The sequence below is a fragment of the Suillus subalutaceus genome (assembly GCF_016647625.1).
Source record: "Suillus subalutaceus strain FC151 chromosome Unknown DFJ58scaffold_211, whole genome shotgun sequence".
NCBI lineage: Eukaryota > Fungi > Basidiomycota > Agaricomycetes > Boletales > Suillaceae > Suillus > Suillus subalutaceus.
In genome coordinates, this window is record NW_024540460.1 from 41,436 (window position 1) to 61,755 (window position 20,320).

Here is a 20,320-nt window from a genome sequence, read left to right on the forward strand (position 1 = left end):
AAGTGCATCCTCCCATAGAAAATTTTCCAACTTGGCCTTGCTGCGGTTTGCAACTATGGTGCCGCTTGCAGAATTCAGAATCGAAGAGAGCTGAATGGTGATGGTATTTGTGTTGATTTCGAGTACCTGTAGCACGAAGCACGCTCTAATAGTGTTTTCAGAGTTAAGAGATGGAAACATGCCTTTGAATCAGGAACTTGAGCCTTGACAGCAAGAAGATGCGGAATGAGATGTCGAAGGGGCGGGAAATCAACGGGAACATACCGTTGATGCTGGTTTCTCTGGGAAAGTACCCTTTGGCACTGCCCAATCTAAGATCATCTTATCCTGACATCCACTCAGGATGCGCTTGTTATCCATGGTGACACATGATGTCCACAATGCTGAGTGTTGGAAGGTGATGAAGGTTCGTCGATCTGAGAGCCGCCGGAATCCGAGTCCAACTTGGCTGTCAGAAAGTGTGGAAGTGAAGGGTGTGCCTGTAAGGTGATGAGAGATTTGCTTCCAGGTGGAGGTGGACTCAGATGTGTTCCACTCCATGCCATGATTGGGCGTCTGCGTGGGTGACAGTGTTGGACCCATATAAAGAGAGGTCACCGAAGAGGGCTGAATGGCGACAGGCTTTGCATTGATTAAGAGGATCTGTAGCACGAAGCATGCTCAAACTGTGAGTCTGTGATATCAGAGTTAAGGATTCGGAAACATGCCTCTGAATTAGAGACTTGAGCCTTGGCAGAAAAAAGACGCGAGATGAGATGACGAAGGAGCGGGAAGGCTTTTAGGGGTTGTCCGAATTGCTTCCGCCGAGTAGATGAATTCCACTCTGGTATGGCGGGATCTTCACTATCGACGACGTCCACTGAAAGAAGGCGTGTGATATATAGGGAACTTAAGGAAAACCATGTCATCGGTGAAGGAAAATGAAAAAAGGATGTTAATGCTCTGAATGGTTTGCGCGCGCAGGACTACATGGTCATTAGTGCTTAAGCTTTTTAAATGACTTAGTACTATAGGTTGTGCCGGGCAATTATCTATTACTAAGCAAGAGATACGTTCTACATAGAAACATATTCTTTCTGAAATGACTTCAGTACAGGCAGCGTTTATGACTAAGTAGGAGACACGTTCTATATAGAAACATATTCTTTCTGAAATGACCTCTTTACCGACCAGGAGAGCCTCGGAATTTCTGCATAGAATCTTACTCCGTAGCCATTTTACCGAGCAGGATACGTCGGAATTTCTGCATAGAATCCCACTCCGTTACTTCCGCTTCATTCTAGTAGCAAACGTTCTAGGTAGAATTATCCTTACATAAGCCTCGTGAACCTGTAGCGACGGAGTTAAATTTGACGAGAATATATGAGTCCGTGCTGGAACTGCACGCTATTGACTCCGAAATGGGTTGGAACTGCACGCTATTGACTCTGAATGGGTTGGAAACTGCACGCTATTGACTTCAGGACAGGAACATGTTAATGCTCTGAATGGTTGCGTGCGGAGTTTGGAGCCTGTAATTGGCCGACTGAAAGAAGGCGTGTGATATATAGGGAACTTAAGGAAAACCATGTCATCGGTGAAGGAAAATGAAAAAAGGATGTTAATGCTCTGAACGGTTGCGCGCGCAGGACCCTTCTTTCAGTGAATGGTTGCGTGCTCAGTGAATGGTTGCGTGCGGTGAAGGAAAATGAAAAAAGGATGTTAATGCTCTGAACGGTTGCGCGCGCAGGACCCTTCTTTCAGTGAATGGTTGCGTGCTCAGTGAATGGTTGCGTGCGGTGAAGGAAAATGAAAAAAGGATGTTAATGCTCTGAACGGTTTGCGCGCGCAGGACCCTTCTTTCAGTCAGCCAATTACAGGCTCCAAACTCCGCCGCACGCAACCATTCACTGAGCACGCAACCATTCACTGAAAGAAGGGTCCTGCGCGCGCAACCGTTCAGAGCATTAACATCCTTTTTTCATTTTCCTTCACCGCACGCAACCATTCACTGAGCACGCAACCATTCACTGAAAGAAGGGTCCTGCGCGCGCAACCGTTCAGAGCATTAACATCCTTTTTTCATTTTCCTTCACCGATGACATGGTTTTCCTTAAGTTCCCTATATATCACACGCCTTCTTTCAGTCGGCCAATTACAGGCTCCAAACTCCGCACGCAACCATTCAGAGCATTAACATGTTCCTGTTCCTGAAGTCAATAGCGTGCAGTTCCAACCCATTTCAGAGTCAATAGCGTGCAGTTCCAACCCATTTCGGAGTCAATAGCGTGCAGTTCCAGCAACGGATCCATATATTCTCGTCAAATTTAACTCCGTCGCTACAGGTTCACGAGGCTTATGTAAGGATAATTCTACCTAGAACGTTTGCTACTAGAATGAAGCGGAGTAACGGAGTGGGATTCTATGCAGAAATTCCGACGTATCCTGCTCGGTAAAATGGCTACGGAGTAAGATTCTATGCAGAAATTCCGAGGCTCTCCTGGTCGGTAAAGAGGTCATTTCAGAAAGAATATGTTTTCTATATAGAACGTGTCTCCTACTTAGTCATAAACGCTGCCTGTACTGAAGTCATTTCAGAAAGAATATGTTTCTATGTAGAACGTATCTCTTGCTTAGTAATAGATAATTGCCCGGCACAACCTATAGTACTAAGTCATTTAAAAAGCTTAAGCACTAATGACCATGTAGTCCTGCGCGCGCAACCATTCAGAGCATTAACATCCTTTTTTCATTTTCCTTCACCGATGACATGGTTTTCCTTAAGTTCCCTATATATCACACGCCTTCTTTCAGTGGACGGTCGTCGATAGTGAAGATCCCGCCATACCAGAGTGGAATTCATCTACTCGGCGGAAGCAATTCGGACAACCCCTAAAAGCCTTCCCGCTCCTTCGTCATCTCATCTCGCGTCTTTTTTCTGCCAAGGCTCAAGTCTCTAATTCAGAGGCATGTTTCCGAATCCTTAACTCTGATATCACAGACTCACAGTTTGAGCATGCTTCGTGCTACAGATCCTCTTAATCAATGCAAAGCCTGTCGCCCATTCAGCCCTCTTCGGTGACCTCTCTTTATATGGGTCCAACACTGTCACCCACGCAGACGCCCAATCATGGCATGGAGTGGAACACATCTGAGTCCACCTCCACCTGGAAGCAAATCTCTCATCACCTTACAGGCACACCCTTCACTTCCACACTTTCTGACAGCCAAGTTGGACTCGGATTCCGGCGGCTCTCAGATCGACGAACCTTCATCACCTTCCAACACTCAGCATTGTGGACATCATGTGTCACCATGGATAACAAGCGCATCCTGAGTGGATGTCAGGATAAGATGATCTTAGATTGGGCAGTGCCAAAGGGTACTTTCCCAGAGAAACCAGCATCAACGGTATGTTTCCCGTTGATTTCCCGCCCCTTCGACATCTCATTCCGCATCTTCTTGCTGTCAAGGCTCAAGTTCCTGATTCAAAGGCATGTTTCCATCTCTTAACTCTGAAAACACTATTAGAGCGTGCTTCGTGCTACAGGTACTCGAAATCAACACAAATACCATCACCATTCAGCTCTCTTCGATTCTGAATTCTGCAAGCGGCACCATAGTTGCAAACCGCAGCAAGGCCAAGTTGGAAAATTTTCTATGGGAGGATGCACTTCTCGATGCGCAAAGGGTACGATGACTCAGGCAGCTGTTTTAGAGCCGATGCTCACTGTGGTGATACACAGGTCATTGAACTCGAGCCTTCGTCACATGTCGGATATCAGTTGAAGCATGCAGCACTTCATGGCGCACAACGCTACAGTGAAGCTATCGAGGCCTTCCAAATCATGCTTGCGAAATTGGACAGTGCTCGTGGCATGCAAATACGAAGTAAGCCTTAAGTAAGATGCGTGTCCAGATGCTCAACTCTTTCCTCAGAGCTGCGCGAGAAGTATATCAGTCCATCCAAAGCAGAAGATATCATTCGAAAGTCCATCGACGTTCAACTTTACAACCCGAGCCACCCCGCTTCGTCTGCTCAACACCAACACCGGGCTCTTGTGTGGTCGAGAAGCACAGATAAGCGCCTTCAAGACGACTACAGAGTACAAACAGCTTCTGTTATCGATTATGAAGCATGCAGACTTTCCAGTGGAGTGCACCGCAGACGCGGTGGCAACGTACTTTCGTTATGTCATGTTATCTCATAGATGGGGAAAGAACGAGCCGCTGCTTCACGACATCCAGGACAATGCCGTGTACAAGTTGAAGAAGGCTGGCGGTTTCGTGAAATTGCAGTCGTTCTGCAAATTAGCTCGTGACGCAGGGTATCACTGGGCATGGGTCGACACGTGTTGCATTGACCAGAATAATCATGTCGAGCTCCAAAAATCACTCAACTCCATGTTTGTCTGGTATCACCATTCAGCGCTCACAGTCGTCTACCTGTCGGATGTTCCGCCTTCGGCCAAGTCTGGCGCGTTGGCGAAGAGTGAATGGAACACCCGAGGGTGGACCGTCCCAGAATTCCTCGCTCCTAAAGCCATTCTCTTCTATCAACAGGATTGGACGCTATATCTCGACGACCACTCCCACAACCACAAGGAGTCTGTCAAGATCATGGATGAGTTGGAAGATGCGACGGGCATAGATACACGCGTCCTCGTCGCCTTCCAACCTGGCATGAAAGACGCTCGACAGAAACTTCAATGGATGTCTACGCGTGTCACCACTGTGCCGGAAGACATCGCGTACTCATTGTTTGGCATATTCGGCATCGCACTACCTATCCTTTATGGCGAAAACGCGCAAAATGCGCTCGGGCGTCTCCTGCAAGAGATCGTGGCTCGGTCGGGGGACACCACCGCCCTTGACTGGGTCGGACAACCGTCCGAGTTCAATAGTTGTCTTCCGGCTCACATATCCTCATACGCAGCTCCGCCACGCGCCCTCCCATATTTGTCTGAAGATCATATTCAAACGGTGGTCTCTTCGCTGCGACACACTGCGACCGTGGATCAGGTTTCGAAACTTTATGACCAGCTTGACAATATGAGCGCTCCTCGCTTCGCGAACTGCAGGCTCCGTCTACCATGCATCGTATTTCCTGTCACGGCAGTCAGACGGAGGTCTGGTCCAGCCCAAGAGGCATCATACACTTATGGAGTCAAGGCGGACGGACTTGATGACCTATCGATCACCACCGAAGAGAATCTGATCCAATTCTCGCGGCTCAGGCCCACTCGACAGACGTTCTTACTCGTCCGTCCTTGGGATCGTCGTCTCCTTGAGCTGCCTGACATCGCGGACGATGCGGAACGCTTGAGAGATTGTCATCAGCTCGAGTCTTTGCTTGATGACTCTGACGAGTCCGTCGACGATTCACCTGGGGAAGAAGAGTTCGCTGATTCGGAATCTTGCTCACGTGCATTGAGATTGATCGTTCGCCTTGGACAGCCGTTCGGCGCATTTTTGCTAGCGCAGCAGCGTGGCGGAGAATACAAGAGGATCGCATCAGATTACGATATAACTGCAGAAGTCAAAGACATATATTCTGTCCATACCATGATGGACATCAGGACCCTGGAAATATTGTAGCCTTATACATATATTATTTGGAAGATTCGGGACTCTTTGACGATGCATATGGATACGTAGACAACCTTATATATATATAATTTTAATCACGCATTGACACTGCCCTTGTCCTTCACTGGTGACCCTTTCGCCTGACTCCTCGATAACACTTCCTGACGCCCTGCTACGGTCGAGCAGCTCCAGGTTTGCTTTCACCATGACCCGCCAACGTCCAATTGAAAGCTTCGTCAATAGCCTCAATTTACCGATGTCAATTAATTCAGGTAGAGTCACGGTAGCATGTATCTCGACACTTTCTGGAAACTTGGAAGACTTGTTTGGAAACGGTCAGAACGGCGTCTGTCTGGAGACCTATTTTTACGAGATTGTGAAGACGGAAAAACACTGTACACACTGAGTCCGAATGGTGAATGTCTGTGCATGTGGTATGTCCCGCGATATCGACCGCGACCGTCTACTGGCGAACAGACATATTTGTAGTAGCAGATTCTCGAGGATTTTCAACACATACTTTGGGAGGTCGTAAAGCCTAAGACGTTTTTCTTCTCTGGTGCAGCATGAAACAGGAATCCACGCAGAAGAAAAGGGCGAAAGATCTATACTTCACGTTTGAGTAAGGGCGGCCATATTGAAAAAGGACCCATATTGACTTGCCACTTCAGTATCAGCTGCAATATAAGACTGAGCCAAACACGAGCAGGGTCTGGTCGTCTAACCCATTCTTCAGCAATGTAAGGGGCATCTCATGGCTCAACGCTCATTGTTAGTGTTAAAGATATTGCACATTTTGAGCGCATATTGTAACAAAGTAACAATCTAGATGTTGTGATTTGTCGCCAAGGACGAGATAGACGAGATTCGCAGAAATTTGGGTGACTTCCGTGGTGTGTTTTATTGATGACTTCAATGGCTGGCGTAGAAGGATTAAATATGATGTATTGAACTCACAGGTGGAACAGAGACGCCAGGGTCTTGCCCAAAGGATTTCACTGATGTGTCAGATAGCCGTCCACCCAGTGGTGTGCAATATTAATGAAGGAGGAGACACACCTCTTCCTGCTGATCCGTGACATAAAATCATGCAGGGTTCAGGCCTGCATCAGCACGCGGTGTTGCTGCTACCGAACAACTTATTTAGGTCCTTTGAGGTTTGAGCCTGCTGTTCTCCACCCTTTCTTCCTTCGCCATCATGCGCCATTGCAGTGTGTGCAAGATCGAATGTGAAAAGCCGCTACGATGTTCAAAATGTCAGAAAACTATGTGAGTACTAGCTGGTGCGAGAGATAAAAACCTTTGATCTGACTTGTGGTGGTTGGGACAGCTACTGCTCGTACGTGACAGGCATCAGCGCTAGCGCTTATTAGACTGGGAGTCTTACATATATTTTTCTTCTAGCCCGGAGTGCCAGAAAGTTGACTGGAAGGTGCACAAACGCAGTGTCTGCACCAAGCCGGCCATCTTACACAGGGTGGACAAAATGATGAAAAAAATGGAGTGGGCCGGGATCACTGATGGACAGCATCGATAGGATGGAACAATTGGCTTGGGAAGAGCGTCGGCGGAACCCGATTCCTGCGACAAAATGCGATGGTTGTTTTGCGCGATTCCGTGGTACTCCTCCAGACGAGGATGACGAGGACGACGCAGAAGATGTAGGAGACGTTTTCAAGCGGTGCACGACTTGTCATTACACTATTTGCAAGAATTGCACGCATCCAGATATGCAAGGTACGCCCCATGGCTTCTATCTCCCTATTTTGACTGCTGAATCTGTGAATCTTAGGTGTACCGTACTTTGATCGCCCGCCAGGCACTTGCCGCTGTCTAAAGTCGAACTTTGGCGAAAGTTACTGCTTGTCATCGCCCTGTTACCTTCACGGTGACGGTAGTAAGCCATACTACGGTGATAGACACCCCGATATAGCGGGCAGTGGGTACGGTGAAGATGCATTTGAGGTGAAGGAGCGGCAGTGTAGGACATGCGGTGTGATTGCACGATGCTTGAAGAAAGAGCATCTGAAGGACGCGCTTCCTGGGATGAATTAGCTATGTAAAATCTGGCGAAGCTTACACGAATTTGTTTGTCTTCCAGTTTGCTCCATGCTGGCATGGATTTTGGTGATACTGGGTCTTCTTGGAACGCTGTTGTCTACCGTATGGCATTGATCGATATTTACATAGTAGTACTGTGCAACTTGATTCGAGAGTGATGGTAGCTGTGGGACGTTTATACTCATGCATTTCAAATTACTATATTATCCAACGTGTTGGAGGTCTCGGGATGCGTCCAATTCAACGCGGCCGCAAACAACTTTACGTAAACAAAGCAACTTTGAACCGACAAATTCATTGATACTTTGTTGATACTCTCACATGTTTTCTGCTCCTCACCAACGATCTTCCTTTGGTAGCTGGATCCCCAACTGCGTGACGAGTCTTTATCTTCATTCATATCAATATTTGACACGGCGTATGAACGACGCATCTGAAAAGAGATTCTCCAACATTTAGAATTTCAGTATCAGCAAAGTTGGAAGATATCCGATCATCTGACGCTGAGCTGGAGCCGAACTATGCACTGAGGACTCTGACACGTGTCGATAATCATGATCTGTAGTCAAGAAGGATCAATGTAGATGTCCGCAAACCCGAGGCTACAATATGGGATAAAACGTAGTATCAGCACTGATTCAGCAGGGATCCGAAAGGCTGGAGATAGTCTCTAACTACAACCGGGATTTTCTAGAAAACTGTTCTCGGACTTGGACGTGCGGAGTGGACAAGCGTGTTCCGAAGGACGAGAGCCTTGTAAGTCATAATATAGAATGTACATCGACTACACAACGCTAATGCTACAAATACTCTTTATAACAGTAGGTATGAAACCCTGATAACTAGCATCGTCGAAATCTTTGCTTATCGACGCCATGCGATCATGTTGTCCCAGGTAAGCAAGTCATCTCCTTGTGCCTGTATCATCTTGATATGCCTGCCCACGATGGCCGTCACCTGTTGCCTTTCTAGTAGGTGCCACCTACATCACATCACAATGTCAATAAGTACCGCGTCGCGACTTTACTATAGGATTTCTAACACTCACCACAATCAACCGCGCCTGCTCCCTCTGCACCGCCACCCTCCTCACCCTCTGTACCTCAAACTCAGGTTCTGTCCCATTGAGCTGCGCGTACGATGGCCGAGGGCCATTTCGAAGCTCGTACATGGATTGTGCGTGGCATATCTGCGCATAACACCTCAGCACAACGACCGTACGACAAAGAACGTGCACATACCTGTTGAGTCATATCTTTTAATGCTAAGTTATGTTGCGAATCACGCTTTCAAACCCCAGGATTAAATACTCCAGGGCTGTGGGCGAACTCCACAGTACGCAAACGAGCAGTTGTCCAAGCAAACGAACAAAAACGTTGGTGGCATGGTGAGTGGCGTGCGCTTTGCTTCCACAATTCATCGTCCACAGTTGCTTGTACACTAGGTATTTACTTAAATACCTCTTTCGCTATGATGAGAAGGTTATCACCCACTCCTCTCATTCACATTCTCAGATTCTAGCTTGCATCGGATAGCTCCAAGACTTGTATCCTCTTCTTACTGTATAGACATGAAAATGGAAATAGGTCCCGCACGTCAAAACCCCCTGGATGCACAGCGTTTCGACCCGCTGCGGCGCACTCGCACAGTCAGTATTTTAGTTTCATTTTCCTGCATCTTAATGTTATCGCTCACATCAATCCTGTTCTTCAGAGACTTGTATCGCTTTTCAACACCGGCACTCCAAAACTGATAGGTCAGGGCCTTTGCGTCAGGACCGAGCGAGCAAGCGTGGGTGATATGTGGCCGGACCATGAGGTTGTAGTCGATCCTTTTGAGGGGGGAGATTCTGATCTGGAGGGGTCGTGCCCATCCCCACCCTTTACTTCTACTACGGACACGTGTGCCACTTCCGCTACGCCTGTCGATGAATACGACCACGACGACATCGTTATCACACGTACCATCATCCGTCCTAACCCCTATCGTGGTCCTACTCGTATGCTACCTCGCACGCGGATGGTGCTTACCCGCATGTTCTCGCGCTCGCCGTCTCCCACAAGCACCTGCTCTCCCTCTCCATTTTCTTTGCCATCTGCGTCACCCCGATCCACCCCCCTTTCGCGCTCCACGAGCCTGGTGCTCCGAGCGCTCAACTGTTTTCAGCACATCCTCAACTTTCGATAGCGATGCGGATGATACGAAAATTCACAGGAGGGAGAGGCCTGTGTTGCTGGTCATTGTTAAGGAGAGGAGGGAAAGGTACGAGGATGATCGGGCGTTTAAGGAGATTGTGGGGAGTGTCTTTCCTGCTGCTGGTGTGAGGGGCGGCGCTTGAGCTTGGTCCTTGCATGGCGAGGTTAGATGCTTGTGAATGTTCGTGATGCAACTCTGGACGCCATATTGCATAGATTCCTTGTTACGCTAATCATTTCATATCTGGGGTCGTTTGTACTCTCTCATTTATGTATATTTTATAGATTGACCTGGTTGTCATCTATCTCATTGTGCGGGGTGTCTACTTGCGTATTCACTATGCGAGTGAATGTTGCGTGATCGGGAGTGGTCCAAGTGGGAGTACCCCAACTACAAATATCGGCTTCCTTCTCAAGTCACAAGCAGGCGACGAGACAAAAAGTTAAATGTCTGTTTTCTTGTGGTACTCTGAAACAAAGTTCGCAGCACGCATGAGAGCAAACACCATATCATGCAACTCCAGGTATGCAGCTTTGATACAGCGACTACTTGCAGGTGTCTGACAGCGTGCATTCAATCTCGAGCGCAACGCCGTGCAAGAGAAGGGAGGACAAATAGATCTATTCACCTGCTCTTTCAAATCGCCAACTCCTTCGTCCATCGCGCATGCTTTGCCTTTAGCGTTGCTTATGGGTCCAAAGATGTCTACATCCGCTACGTGATTGGGTTTCTTATCTTGCAGCGCGGGGACTTTGACAACAACTCCCCCTCTGTCCTTGCAGGTCTTTTCTCGTCCTCGTGCTTTCAAATTCGGTAAACACGCTGCAGCATCAGTTCAATCGTTCGTCTCGTCAGTTCTGAATCCTCTCCTTTGACTTTAATTATCGTGTTTGCAGCGGATACTCCGATGGATTGTTTGCTAGTGAGGAGATGGTGTGGAGTGTGGCGATGAATGGAACTCCGAATTGAAGATGAGTTTCTTCGGTCATTGAGGGACCATTTGTACATGACAGAGTCCAGATCGGAAGTATGAGGGCAATCAGAAGAGACATGCGATAAGCGTAGTATAAGTTCAAATTAGACCCGAGATATCTGATAGTGTGGCAGATGAATGGATGTCCGGTATGAAAGGGTGTGATGTGCTCGCATTCATGCAAACAGTTTAAAATTTAGCAGTTCACAGGGATGGGCAACGAGTTTGCTAAGAATGTGAGGCCATCGAGGAAAATGTAGCTATATAGGAGTCAGAGTCGCAATAGAGGTCCTGGTTGATGTCCTTGAATTCGTCTCCGAGACGAATTCAAGAGCACCAACCGCGTTCTTGTTGTCAATTACTCACGCGGCAAGTCCCTCCGGATCCCGTTTTCACATGCTACGGCCACTGGATGAACAAATGACAAGCCACAGTCATTTATCCAATGACATCATGGTTCAATATTCAATACTAGTACTCATTCAAGTTATACATGCCTTCACACTTGTCATAACTGTCTAATTCAAGTCAACCCTGGTTATCGGATGGTGGCATACATGTCCCGCAGCTCCCTACGTAGGTCTTTATCTCGTCGGACTTGGAGCAGAAGCCGACCCTTTCTAATTACATTTCCTGCTGGACCCTGTGGGGCTGTATCGTATCACGTTCAGTGTTGACAATCCTGGGATTGACGAAGACAGATGCCACTCCGCTTATCATCTGTCCATTTCGGTCACTCCGACTCACAGCACTGATGGCTAGCAATATAAAATGGCCCCTCTTTGACTGACTTTTCCTACAGCAATCCGCTCTATTATCAACTGCCTCACATGCCAGGTGAGTTGTCTGACTCGATTCTGCACCCCCTCACTGTGACGCCACTGACTCCGTCTTGTAGCTTAACCGCACTCACCACCATCATCATCATGTTCAACAACAACACCCAGCAATGCAACTGCACCTCCACGTGAGTTTTGCCTTGCGATATTTCAAGGACAGTTTTCTGACTGTCTGTCAACAGCTGCAACTGCCAGGCTGGTAGCTGCGACTGCAAGAACTAAATATTACGCGCAAGCGCACCTGCCTTGTCGATATCTCAGCCGTTTGACGTGACTTGTACTGTTTGTATTGAAATGCCAGAGTTATTCTAGTAAAACGACATATCTTGCTGAAGCTGACAGTCTGAAATTCCCCTTGAACTCGTTACTTCAAGGACTTTGACAATATTGTAACTGACGTTTAGCTTGCATGGTGTGGTATCCCCCTGATATAAACCAAATGACTCCGCTCGTTGCGAGCACTTCGAAGATTTGAGCATATGTATTGGTACCCGGCATTGCAGTGCCATATCGACTATGCGCCCAAGGCCCTGACTCCACCTTCGGAACAGCAACTACTCGGCCATTCATCGGACTTGCTTTTTAGGCAGGGCCAAAGTTGAAAGCTATCGGCATTCCAACGATGCACAGAGTATAGTGTCATACAAATGATCGTCTCACCAAGTACGTAGGTTATAATAGTGCAACTGCTGATTGCCCGCGGGAGAACGCAGACAAGGGGGGCAAAAACCCAAGGTCAAATCGAGTCCAAACAGGACGGTTCAACGATGATGATGATGAAGTGTACCACAGCTCATCGCAAAACTAGGTAGAAAAGCCACGCACGAAAATCCAACCAGATAGAAAGGCAACACGCGAAATTTCCATGCAAGGCATCAAAACAGGCAAAGCTAGCGAAGCCCATGACAACGGCAGACGTACGTAGGTCAGATTCGAGGGCTACGTCTGGTTGAAGGATCGTGCTATGATCTAGTTCATGGTCCGGGATAGTATGGTCTGGTTCGCCCTCCTCCACTAAAGTGGTAGTCGGGGAGGATGTTCATGTGCGCTTGAACCGGGTTAACTGCACGATCGAATAGCGCCAGCAATCGGTGTCACTATTTATCGGTTGTTTTAGAGCCCGAGTACGAGAGAACTGTGCAGGTGGGTATAGAGGATGAAGGGGTATCAATACTGTCAGACAGAATGACGTGGTGTCATCTGCGTGAGTATCATCAAGTAACAAACCGAAACCATCCGATGTTCGAAAAAAGACATACACAATTATAATATTTCTAGCGTCCTGATGTCCATCATGCTATGCACAGATGTCACATCTTTGACTTGTGCAATGATATCGTGATCCGATGCGATCCTCCTGTATTCTCCGGTGCGCTGCTGGGCAAGCAAAAATGCACCGAACGGCTGTCCGAGGCGGGCTATCAATTGCAATGCCTGTGAGTAAGACTCCAAATCAGCCAACTCCTCTTCTCCAGGCGAGCCGTCAAGGGACTCGGGCTCAGACCAACTTCCCAAGCTTTCTGCATCGTCTGCGAAGTCAGGCAGCTCGAGGAGGCGACGATCCCAAGGACGGACAAGTAAGAATGTCTGTCGGGTTGGTCTGAGTCGTGAGAATTGGATCAGCTTCTCTTCGGTGGTGACCAGTAGGTCATCGAGCCCGTCCGACTTGACTCTGTATGTGAATAATGTCTCTTGGGCTGCACCAGACCTCCGTCTGACTTCAGTGACAGGAAATATGATGCAAGGCAGACGGAGCCTGCGGTTCGTAAAGCGAGGATAGCTCATATTAGTGAGCTGATCGTAAAATTTCGAAGCTTGATCCACGGCCACAGTGTGTTGCAGCGAAGAAACTACTGTCTGGATCTCGTCTTCAGACAAATATGGGAGGGCGCATGGAGGGGCTGCGTATGAAGTGATGTCAGCCGGAAGACAACTATTGAACTCGGATGGTTTTCCGATCCAGTCAAGGGCAGTGATGTCCCCTGACCGAGCCACAATCTCCTGCAGGAGCCGCCCGAGCGCATTTTGCGCACTTTCGCCATTCAGGATAGGTAGCTGGATGCCGAAGATACCAAACAATGAGTATGCAATGTCTTCCGGCACAGTGGTGACACGCGCAGACGCCCATTGCAGTTTCTCTCGAGCATCTCTCATCCCTGGTTGGAAGGCAACAAGGGCGCGTGCATCTATGCCTGTCGCATCCTCCAACTCAAGCATAATCTCCACAGACTCCTTGTGGTTGGGAGAGTGGTCGTCGAGATATAGCGTCCAATCTGTTGGTAGAAGCGAATGACTTTAGGAGCGAGGAATTCCGGGACGGTCCATCCTCGGGTGTTCCAATCAGCTTTTAGCCAATGCGCCAAATTTGGACGAAGACGGAACATCCGAGAGGTAGACGACCGTGAGCGCTGAATGGTGATACCAGGCAAACGAAGAGTTGAGTGATTTTTGGAGCTCGACGTGGTTATTCTGGTCAATGCAACACGTGTCAACCCAGGCCCAGTGATACCCCACGTGACGAGCTAATTTGCAGAATGACTGCAATTTCATGAGACCCCCGGCCTCCTTCAACTTGTACACGCCCTTATCCTGGATGTCGTGAAGCAGTGGCTCGTTCTCTCCCCATCTATGAGATAACATGACGTAACGGAAGTACGTCGCCACCGCGTCTGCGATGCGCCCCAATGAGAGGTCTGGATGCGCCATAATCGATAACAAAAGCTCGTTGTAATCTGCGCTTTTCTTGAAGGCGCTTATCTGCGCTTCTCGATCACATAAGAGTCCAGTGGTCGTATCAAGCAGACGAAGTGGTGCGGAGTCAAGCTGAACATTTATGGCCTTTCGAATGACACTTTCTGCTTCAGAGGGACTGACAGACTTGTTGCGTAGCTCTGAGGAAAGATGAACATCTAAACACGTGTGTTACGTAGAACTCACTTCGTATTTGCATGCTGTGGGCACTAGCCAATTTCGCGAGCATCATCTGGAAGGCCTCGATTGCTTCAATATAGCGTTGTGCGCCATAGAGCGCCATATGCTTCAACTGATATCCAACATGAGACGAAGGCTCGAGTTCGATTACCTATGTATCGCCGAAGTGAGCATTAGCTGAAACACTACCTGAGCGGATGGCATTGTACCTTTTGCGCGTCGAGAAGCGCATCCTCCCATAACATTTGTTCCAATTTGGCCCTGCTGCGGTTTGCAAATATGGTGCCGCTTGGAGAATTCAGGGTCAAGGAGGGCTGAACGGTGACGGGCTTTGTGTTGAGTGAAAGGATCTGTGGCACGAAGCACGCTCAATTTGTGTTATCAGAGTCAAGCACGAAAACACACCTTTGCAATAGAAACTTGAGCCTTGGCAGAAGATGAGATGACAAAGGGACAGGAAATCAACGGAAACGTGCCGCTGATGCCGGTGTCTCTGGCAAAACATCCTTGGGCACTGCCCAATCTGATATCATCTTATCCTGACCTCCACTCAGAATGTGCTTGCGATCTATGTAGATAGGCACATTTGATGTCCACAGGGCTGAGCACTGGAATATGGCGATGGTTCGTCGATCTGAGAGCTGCCGGTGACGATCATTACTGCCAAAAGATGCGGAAACGGTGAGTATGCCCGCAAGGGGGTGTCCGACTTGCTTCCAGGTGACTGTGTCCCACTCCTGTATTGTGAGTGACAGTGTGCGGCTCTTCAAGGTTGTGCCGCGTTTCCTCGAATAACTGAAAGAGGTCAATGCATTCCACATTTGAATAAGAATCAAAAAGCGAACTAATGACGATTAACCGCAAGAGGGCCGGTGGAAGAAACGAAAGGTGCTAAGTGAAGGAGGTAATGTACCTCGCCATCCTTCCTTATATATAAATCAAAGGAGGGCAATGTCATGGAGCAGGGCAAGTAGAAAGTGGGATGTTGCACACTACGGGAATGCTGTCAGAGTTGAGTATCAGATTGGCGGGTGATGACGTAGGAATCTAGAACACCCGCCCTAGCTAGTGACTGACTCCACAAGTGTGGGGTTTGGTAGGATGCGCAGTTGACGTTCAATTCACCGGTTCACCATGTATCACTAGTACTGCTGGTTCACTGCGTGAACCTCTTCCCAAATCCGTTCGAATTCTGTGGGAGTGGATACACCAGGGTAATTGGACGAGCGTGCTCCTCAGCAGCCTTATACTTCGGGTCTTCCCGAAGAGATTACCTTTGTTTAGGGCCAGTCCCTTTGCCACCTTTGACCGATGCCCTGTGCATCTCCCAGGTCGTCATGCCTCTTTTAGGGCCAGTCCCTTTGCCCTTGGTCAATGCCTGTGCATCTCTCGACGTATTATTCATGCTTTCTTTCGGGCCAGTCCCGTTGCCACCTTTGGCCGATGCCTCTGTGCATCATTCGGCATGACTAATATGTCTTAGGCGATCCTCATTGCCACCTCCTTTAGTGGAGTTAACAGTCTATGTCTAGCGAGACTGGGTGTAGCGGAGTTCCTTACCTCTTCTCACTCGAATTACTTGTCTCGCTAGGTACGCTGTTTTCAGTCTTGAGTTTTCGTGCCTCTTCTCACTCGAATTACTTGTCTCGCTAGCAATCTTTTGCGCACCCACCCATTTTAGCACCCTCCCATTGTATATTAGGTACGGGCTCGAGTTTGCGGTTGTTTGTGACAGAATCCATTGGGGGCCTCTTGCTCTCGCAATGGGGTCCTCGTTTTGCTGGCTAAATCCTCGTCGTCTGCGTTCCAACGAGACTTGAGTGAGGACAATTAGAAACTTTCAAATCGATATCCCAGCACTACACTTTACAAGAAAACCATCTGGCACGCAGAATCTTAGCTTAATCACTAATGCTAGTCTAAGTTGCGCATGCACGGTTATTGATAATTCCCGTTATTTTCGAATGGACTTGGGATCCGGAAGCTGGGAGTTGAGACATTGCATGCATCACTCCACATATATTGCTTCCGACACTGGTTGGATGTTCTAGACCCTTTTTCTTGGATCAGTCTATTATATCGTAGCGCCGCTGACGCGCCAGTTCCCGACTCCACCGGCCCTTGCCATCTTCTCATATGTGAAATTCTTCTCCGTTCTGTCGTCCTCGCCCATTCATACAGACAATGCAGCTTCTTCCTTCTGCCTCTGAGCGCTGAGCCTCCGGTCATTCGTACCTCAGGCCTCAATGTTTGACCTCGCCAATGAGCATCAAGGTGTGGCCTCGTTTTTCTTAGGTCACTCATACCTATTATTTCAAACTCACCCTGTATCACAGTCCCCCACTAGCAGATTTGCCCATGCATCCCTACGCGCTGTTTGTCCTCGCGTGCACTGCTACGTCTCTCTCGCGTCCAACTTGGATGCCCCGTCGGGCACGCCACATTACGCCTATCGACAATATGTTCCGTTTACATTTACAGTCTGGTAGTACACCTTCTAAGAGAGAGAATTGGGAGATTACGCCCTTGTCAGAGTACAGTCTCGGTTGGGCATAAGAGAACTGTAATAGATCAATAACGAAAACGACTCACAACAATGCAGGAGAAACGAGAAGAAAGTGAAAATCAAAGACAAGTGCCAACCGATCAAACAGAGTGCTTATACAGGTTTGAAACGGGTGACAGACAGAATCTCACGGATGAAAGAGTTCCCAGGAGTGCGTGGGAAATTCCTGCAAGTCTGTTTGCAGAGAATTCTGGCACGTTTGCTGCAGACAGAACCCCCCACTACCGTGGGAGTCGGGAATAATTATCGTCTGTCAGGTTCTAGATCCTACGTCATCACGGATAGTGTGTAAGTAAGTATTTGGCGTGCAACATCTCCCTTGTCCTCCACGACAAAGTCCTCCCGTGACTGGGATCACTATATATATGGAAAATTACTTCTCCAGATGAGGATGACGGGGACGATGCAAAGGATGTAGGAGACGCCTTCACTGAGCGGGCACTGCACGATTTGTAATTACACCATTTGCAAAAATTGTACGCATCCAGATATGCAAGGTACATTTCATGGCTTCTATCTCCCCATTTTCACTGCTGAATATTTGAACCCCAGGTGTACCGTACTTTAATCGCCTGTCAGGCACTTGCCGCCGTCCAAAGTGACGGCGTGGAGTGCCAAATCTGGCTCCCAAAGGCGTTCCATTGATGGGGGAAGACATAATACCGATAATTCCAACTATCTATGTATCTCACTTGCCAGGAGTTCTTGAACTTTCTGGCACTCACTGTGCGTCAATATAGGTCCATCCGGTTTCAGTGATGATCGCTCATATAATCTTCTCACCACGATTTCGTATTCGCGATGATAATTCATCCTGAACTGCCGTCTTCTTTGTTCAACGTTTCCTAATACCTCCAGTACTCCACTCGACCAACATGTGGGTGTGTTGAGCTTGACTTCAGCCGACAGACTACTACATTAGCGCAGTTACCTAGTAGATGTTGCCTAGATGAGTTCCTAACCTTTACCATCACTCGCACTGGTCACCGCTTAGTAAAATCAGCACTTCTGATCTCGATATTCTTCGATGACAACGATGGAGATATGATATATGAGATTGAATGCCCTGCTCAGTAGCAGTGAGCAGGTAACCGCCCGGCGTTAGTTCTCTCAAAGTTAAGTGTCGGGTCTTAACTTGATCGCTATTTATGTGCTAAACTTTCTGTCAGCATCAGAGTCTGTCAGAGAACTACCGACAGCGCTCCAGTGCACGCTGATGACGTACTTTTGACACATCTTGTAGCAATGCCATGTCGATCCATGCAACCATGGCATTGTACTAGGGACGTACGACGTGAAAGCCTACCCCATCACATTGCTATGCACCATGCCACCGCTGATCCAGCCAAACCCTAAAGTATTTGTATGGAAAGATGCAGTTCTTATCTTTGAGTAAGGCTACAGCATCGTACGAAATAAAAAAAACGCCAATTGCTTGATCATATAACATTTCATACAGCTCCACCTTCTTAACAACTCCACGGACATGCCACTAGCAAATCAAGAAACCACAATTCACTGAGCCCAAATTGTTGTATTGCTTAGACTCCAGGTCTTGCTGGATATGGATATATCAGCGGGACTGCGACAACTGCACCAGATATCACATACGCAGGCGGTGCTGTAAAATAACTTCAACAATCGTGTTGATCAAGTTCGCCTTCTTCTGAGAGCGTTCGATTAACCCTGCTATCCACCAGAGATCTGCTTCATATGTGTGGACGGCAGAGCGCAGAGCTTCCCTAACAGCGGTTGCATTGGGAGACACCATGTACTGCTGAAGAGCAACACGAACAGGGTGAATAGACTCCTGCTCATGATAGGGTTGCTGATCCCAAAGATAGAAAGCGTTTTCGAAGATAATAACAGCAGCTTATGATCAGTAATCAGCACATTCAATTGTCGTGTGGTCTAAAATCTCACCAGAACCAAGCTGCATAATTTTCTCCATTGTTGACGACCCAGAGGGCTAGTAAACCTTTGAGATGAGAATTATGTGGACAAACTGTGAGTAATGGGACATGCCGAAAATCGTAACATGGACCACATCCCTTCATCTTCAGGGTGATAACCCTGATGAACCATGATTAAAAGGCAGAAGTGATTCAGGATAAATCTACTTGCATACTATTATTATCAACACATCAGTGCTCGAGCTCAACAGATGATCAATACACTCACAATCTGCCAAGGGATCAGCGACGCGTTTGGTCAGGGAGGCTCGAGCTCGACAGAGGATCAATACACTCACGGCCTGCAAAGGGATCCCGAATGTGTTTGGTCAGCGAGGCTCGAGCCCAACAGAGGATCAAGACACTCACACCCTGTCAAGGGATCAGCGACGCCCGAGCTCGACAGAGGATCAACACACTCACCGACTATCAAGGGATCAGCGATGCGTCCGGTTAGTGAGGCTTGACTTCGACAGAGGATCAACACACTCACTGGCTGTCGAGGGATCAGCGATCCATCCGGTCAGCGAGGCTCGCGTTCGACAGAGCATCAACACACTCACCAACTGTCAAGGGATCAGCGACGCTCGAGCTCGACAAAGGATCAATACACTCACGGCCTGCAAAGGGATCCCGAATGTGTTCGGTCAGCGAGGCTCGAGCTCGACAGAGGATCAACACACTCACATCCTGTCAAGTGATAAACAACACGTTCGGTCAGCGAGACCCAAACTCGACAGAGGACCAACATACTCACCGACTCAAGGGATCAGCGATGCGTCCGGTCAGCGAGGCTCGAGTTCGACAGAGGATCAACACACTCACCAACTGTCAAGGGATTAGCGATGCATTCGGTCAGCAATGCTCGAACTCGACAGAGGATCAACACATTCACCAACTGTCAAGGGATCAGCGACGTGTTCGGTGAGCGAGGCTCGAATTCGACAGAGGATCAACACACTCACCATCTGTCAAGGGATCAGCAACGCGTCTGTCCAGCGAGGCTCGAGCTTGACAGAGCATCAACACACTCACAAACTGTCAATGGGTCACCAATGTCTTAGGTCAGCATGCTGGCAGAGATGTGATCAGACGTACTATCTGCAAGTAATCGTCAAATATAAATGAGGAGTTTTCAACAATTCCTACGATCTCACTGAAGTTTGTGGAAACCATCTACCCAAATCATATACAATCTGGCGATCGGATTTCCCAAGTATCGATGAGACTGTCT

General features: G+C 48.2%; 3 protein-coding genes across 3 annotated transcripts; 2 read left to right on the top strand and 1 right to left on the bottom strand.

Moving 5' to 3' along the window:
* Nucleotides 1-38: 38 nt before the first annotated feature.
* Nucleotides 39-973, bottom strand: DFJ58DRAFT_198756 (uncharacterized protein). Its single transcript, XM_041379193.1, has 3 exons — nt 708-973; nt 183-642; nt 39-126 (listed from the first exon to the last, which is right to left on the bottom strand). Exons 1-2 carry the CDS (start codon nt 906-908, stop codon nt 250-252), a joined length of 594 nt encoding a protein of 197 aa, XP_041236643.1. The 5' UTR covers nt 909-973; the 3' UTR covers nt 39-126; nt 183-249.
* Nucleotides 974-7,088: 6,115 nt separating this feature from the next.
* Nucleotides 7,089-7,751, top strand: DFJ58DRAFT_917839 (uncharacterized protein; the record flags this gene model as incomplete). The annotated part of the gene is made up of 2 exons (XM_041395552.1): nt 7,089-7,305; nt 7,361-7,751. The coding sequence occupies 2 exons, from the start codon at nt 7,089-7,091 to the stop codon at nt 7,621-7,623; spliced, it is 480 nt and encodes a 159-aa protein (XP_041236644.1). The 3' UTR covers nt 7,624-7,751.
* An 824-nt stretch (nt 7,752-8,575) lies between these two features.
* On the top strand, nt 8,576-10,145 carry DFJ58DRAFT_820207 (uncharacterized protein; the record flags this gene model as incomplete). Its single annotated transcript, XM_041391952.1, has 4 exons — nt 8,576-8,600; nt 9,216-9,277; nt 9,343-9,728; nt 9,796-10,145. 4 exons carry the CDS (start codon nt 8,576-8,578, stop codon nt 9,965-9,967), a joined length of 645 nt encoding a protein of 214 aa, XP_041236645.1. The 3' UTR covers nt 9,968-10,145.
* Nucleotides 10,146-20,320: the final 10,175 nt, after the last annotated feature.

What these genes read in the sequence shown, in the direction of transcription:
- DFJ58DRAFT_198756 (XM_041379193.1), bottom strand. Translation starts at nt 908, where the DNA reads ATGACATGGTTTTCCTTAAGTTCCCTATATATCACACGCCTTCTTTCA. An exon ending in CTCAAGTCTCTAATTCAGAG is followed by an intron (nt 643 to 707) that starts GCATGTTTCCGA and finishes TTCGTGCTACAG; the next exon opens with ATCCTCTTAATCAATGCAAA.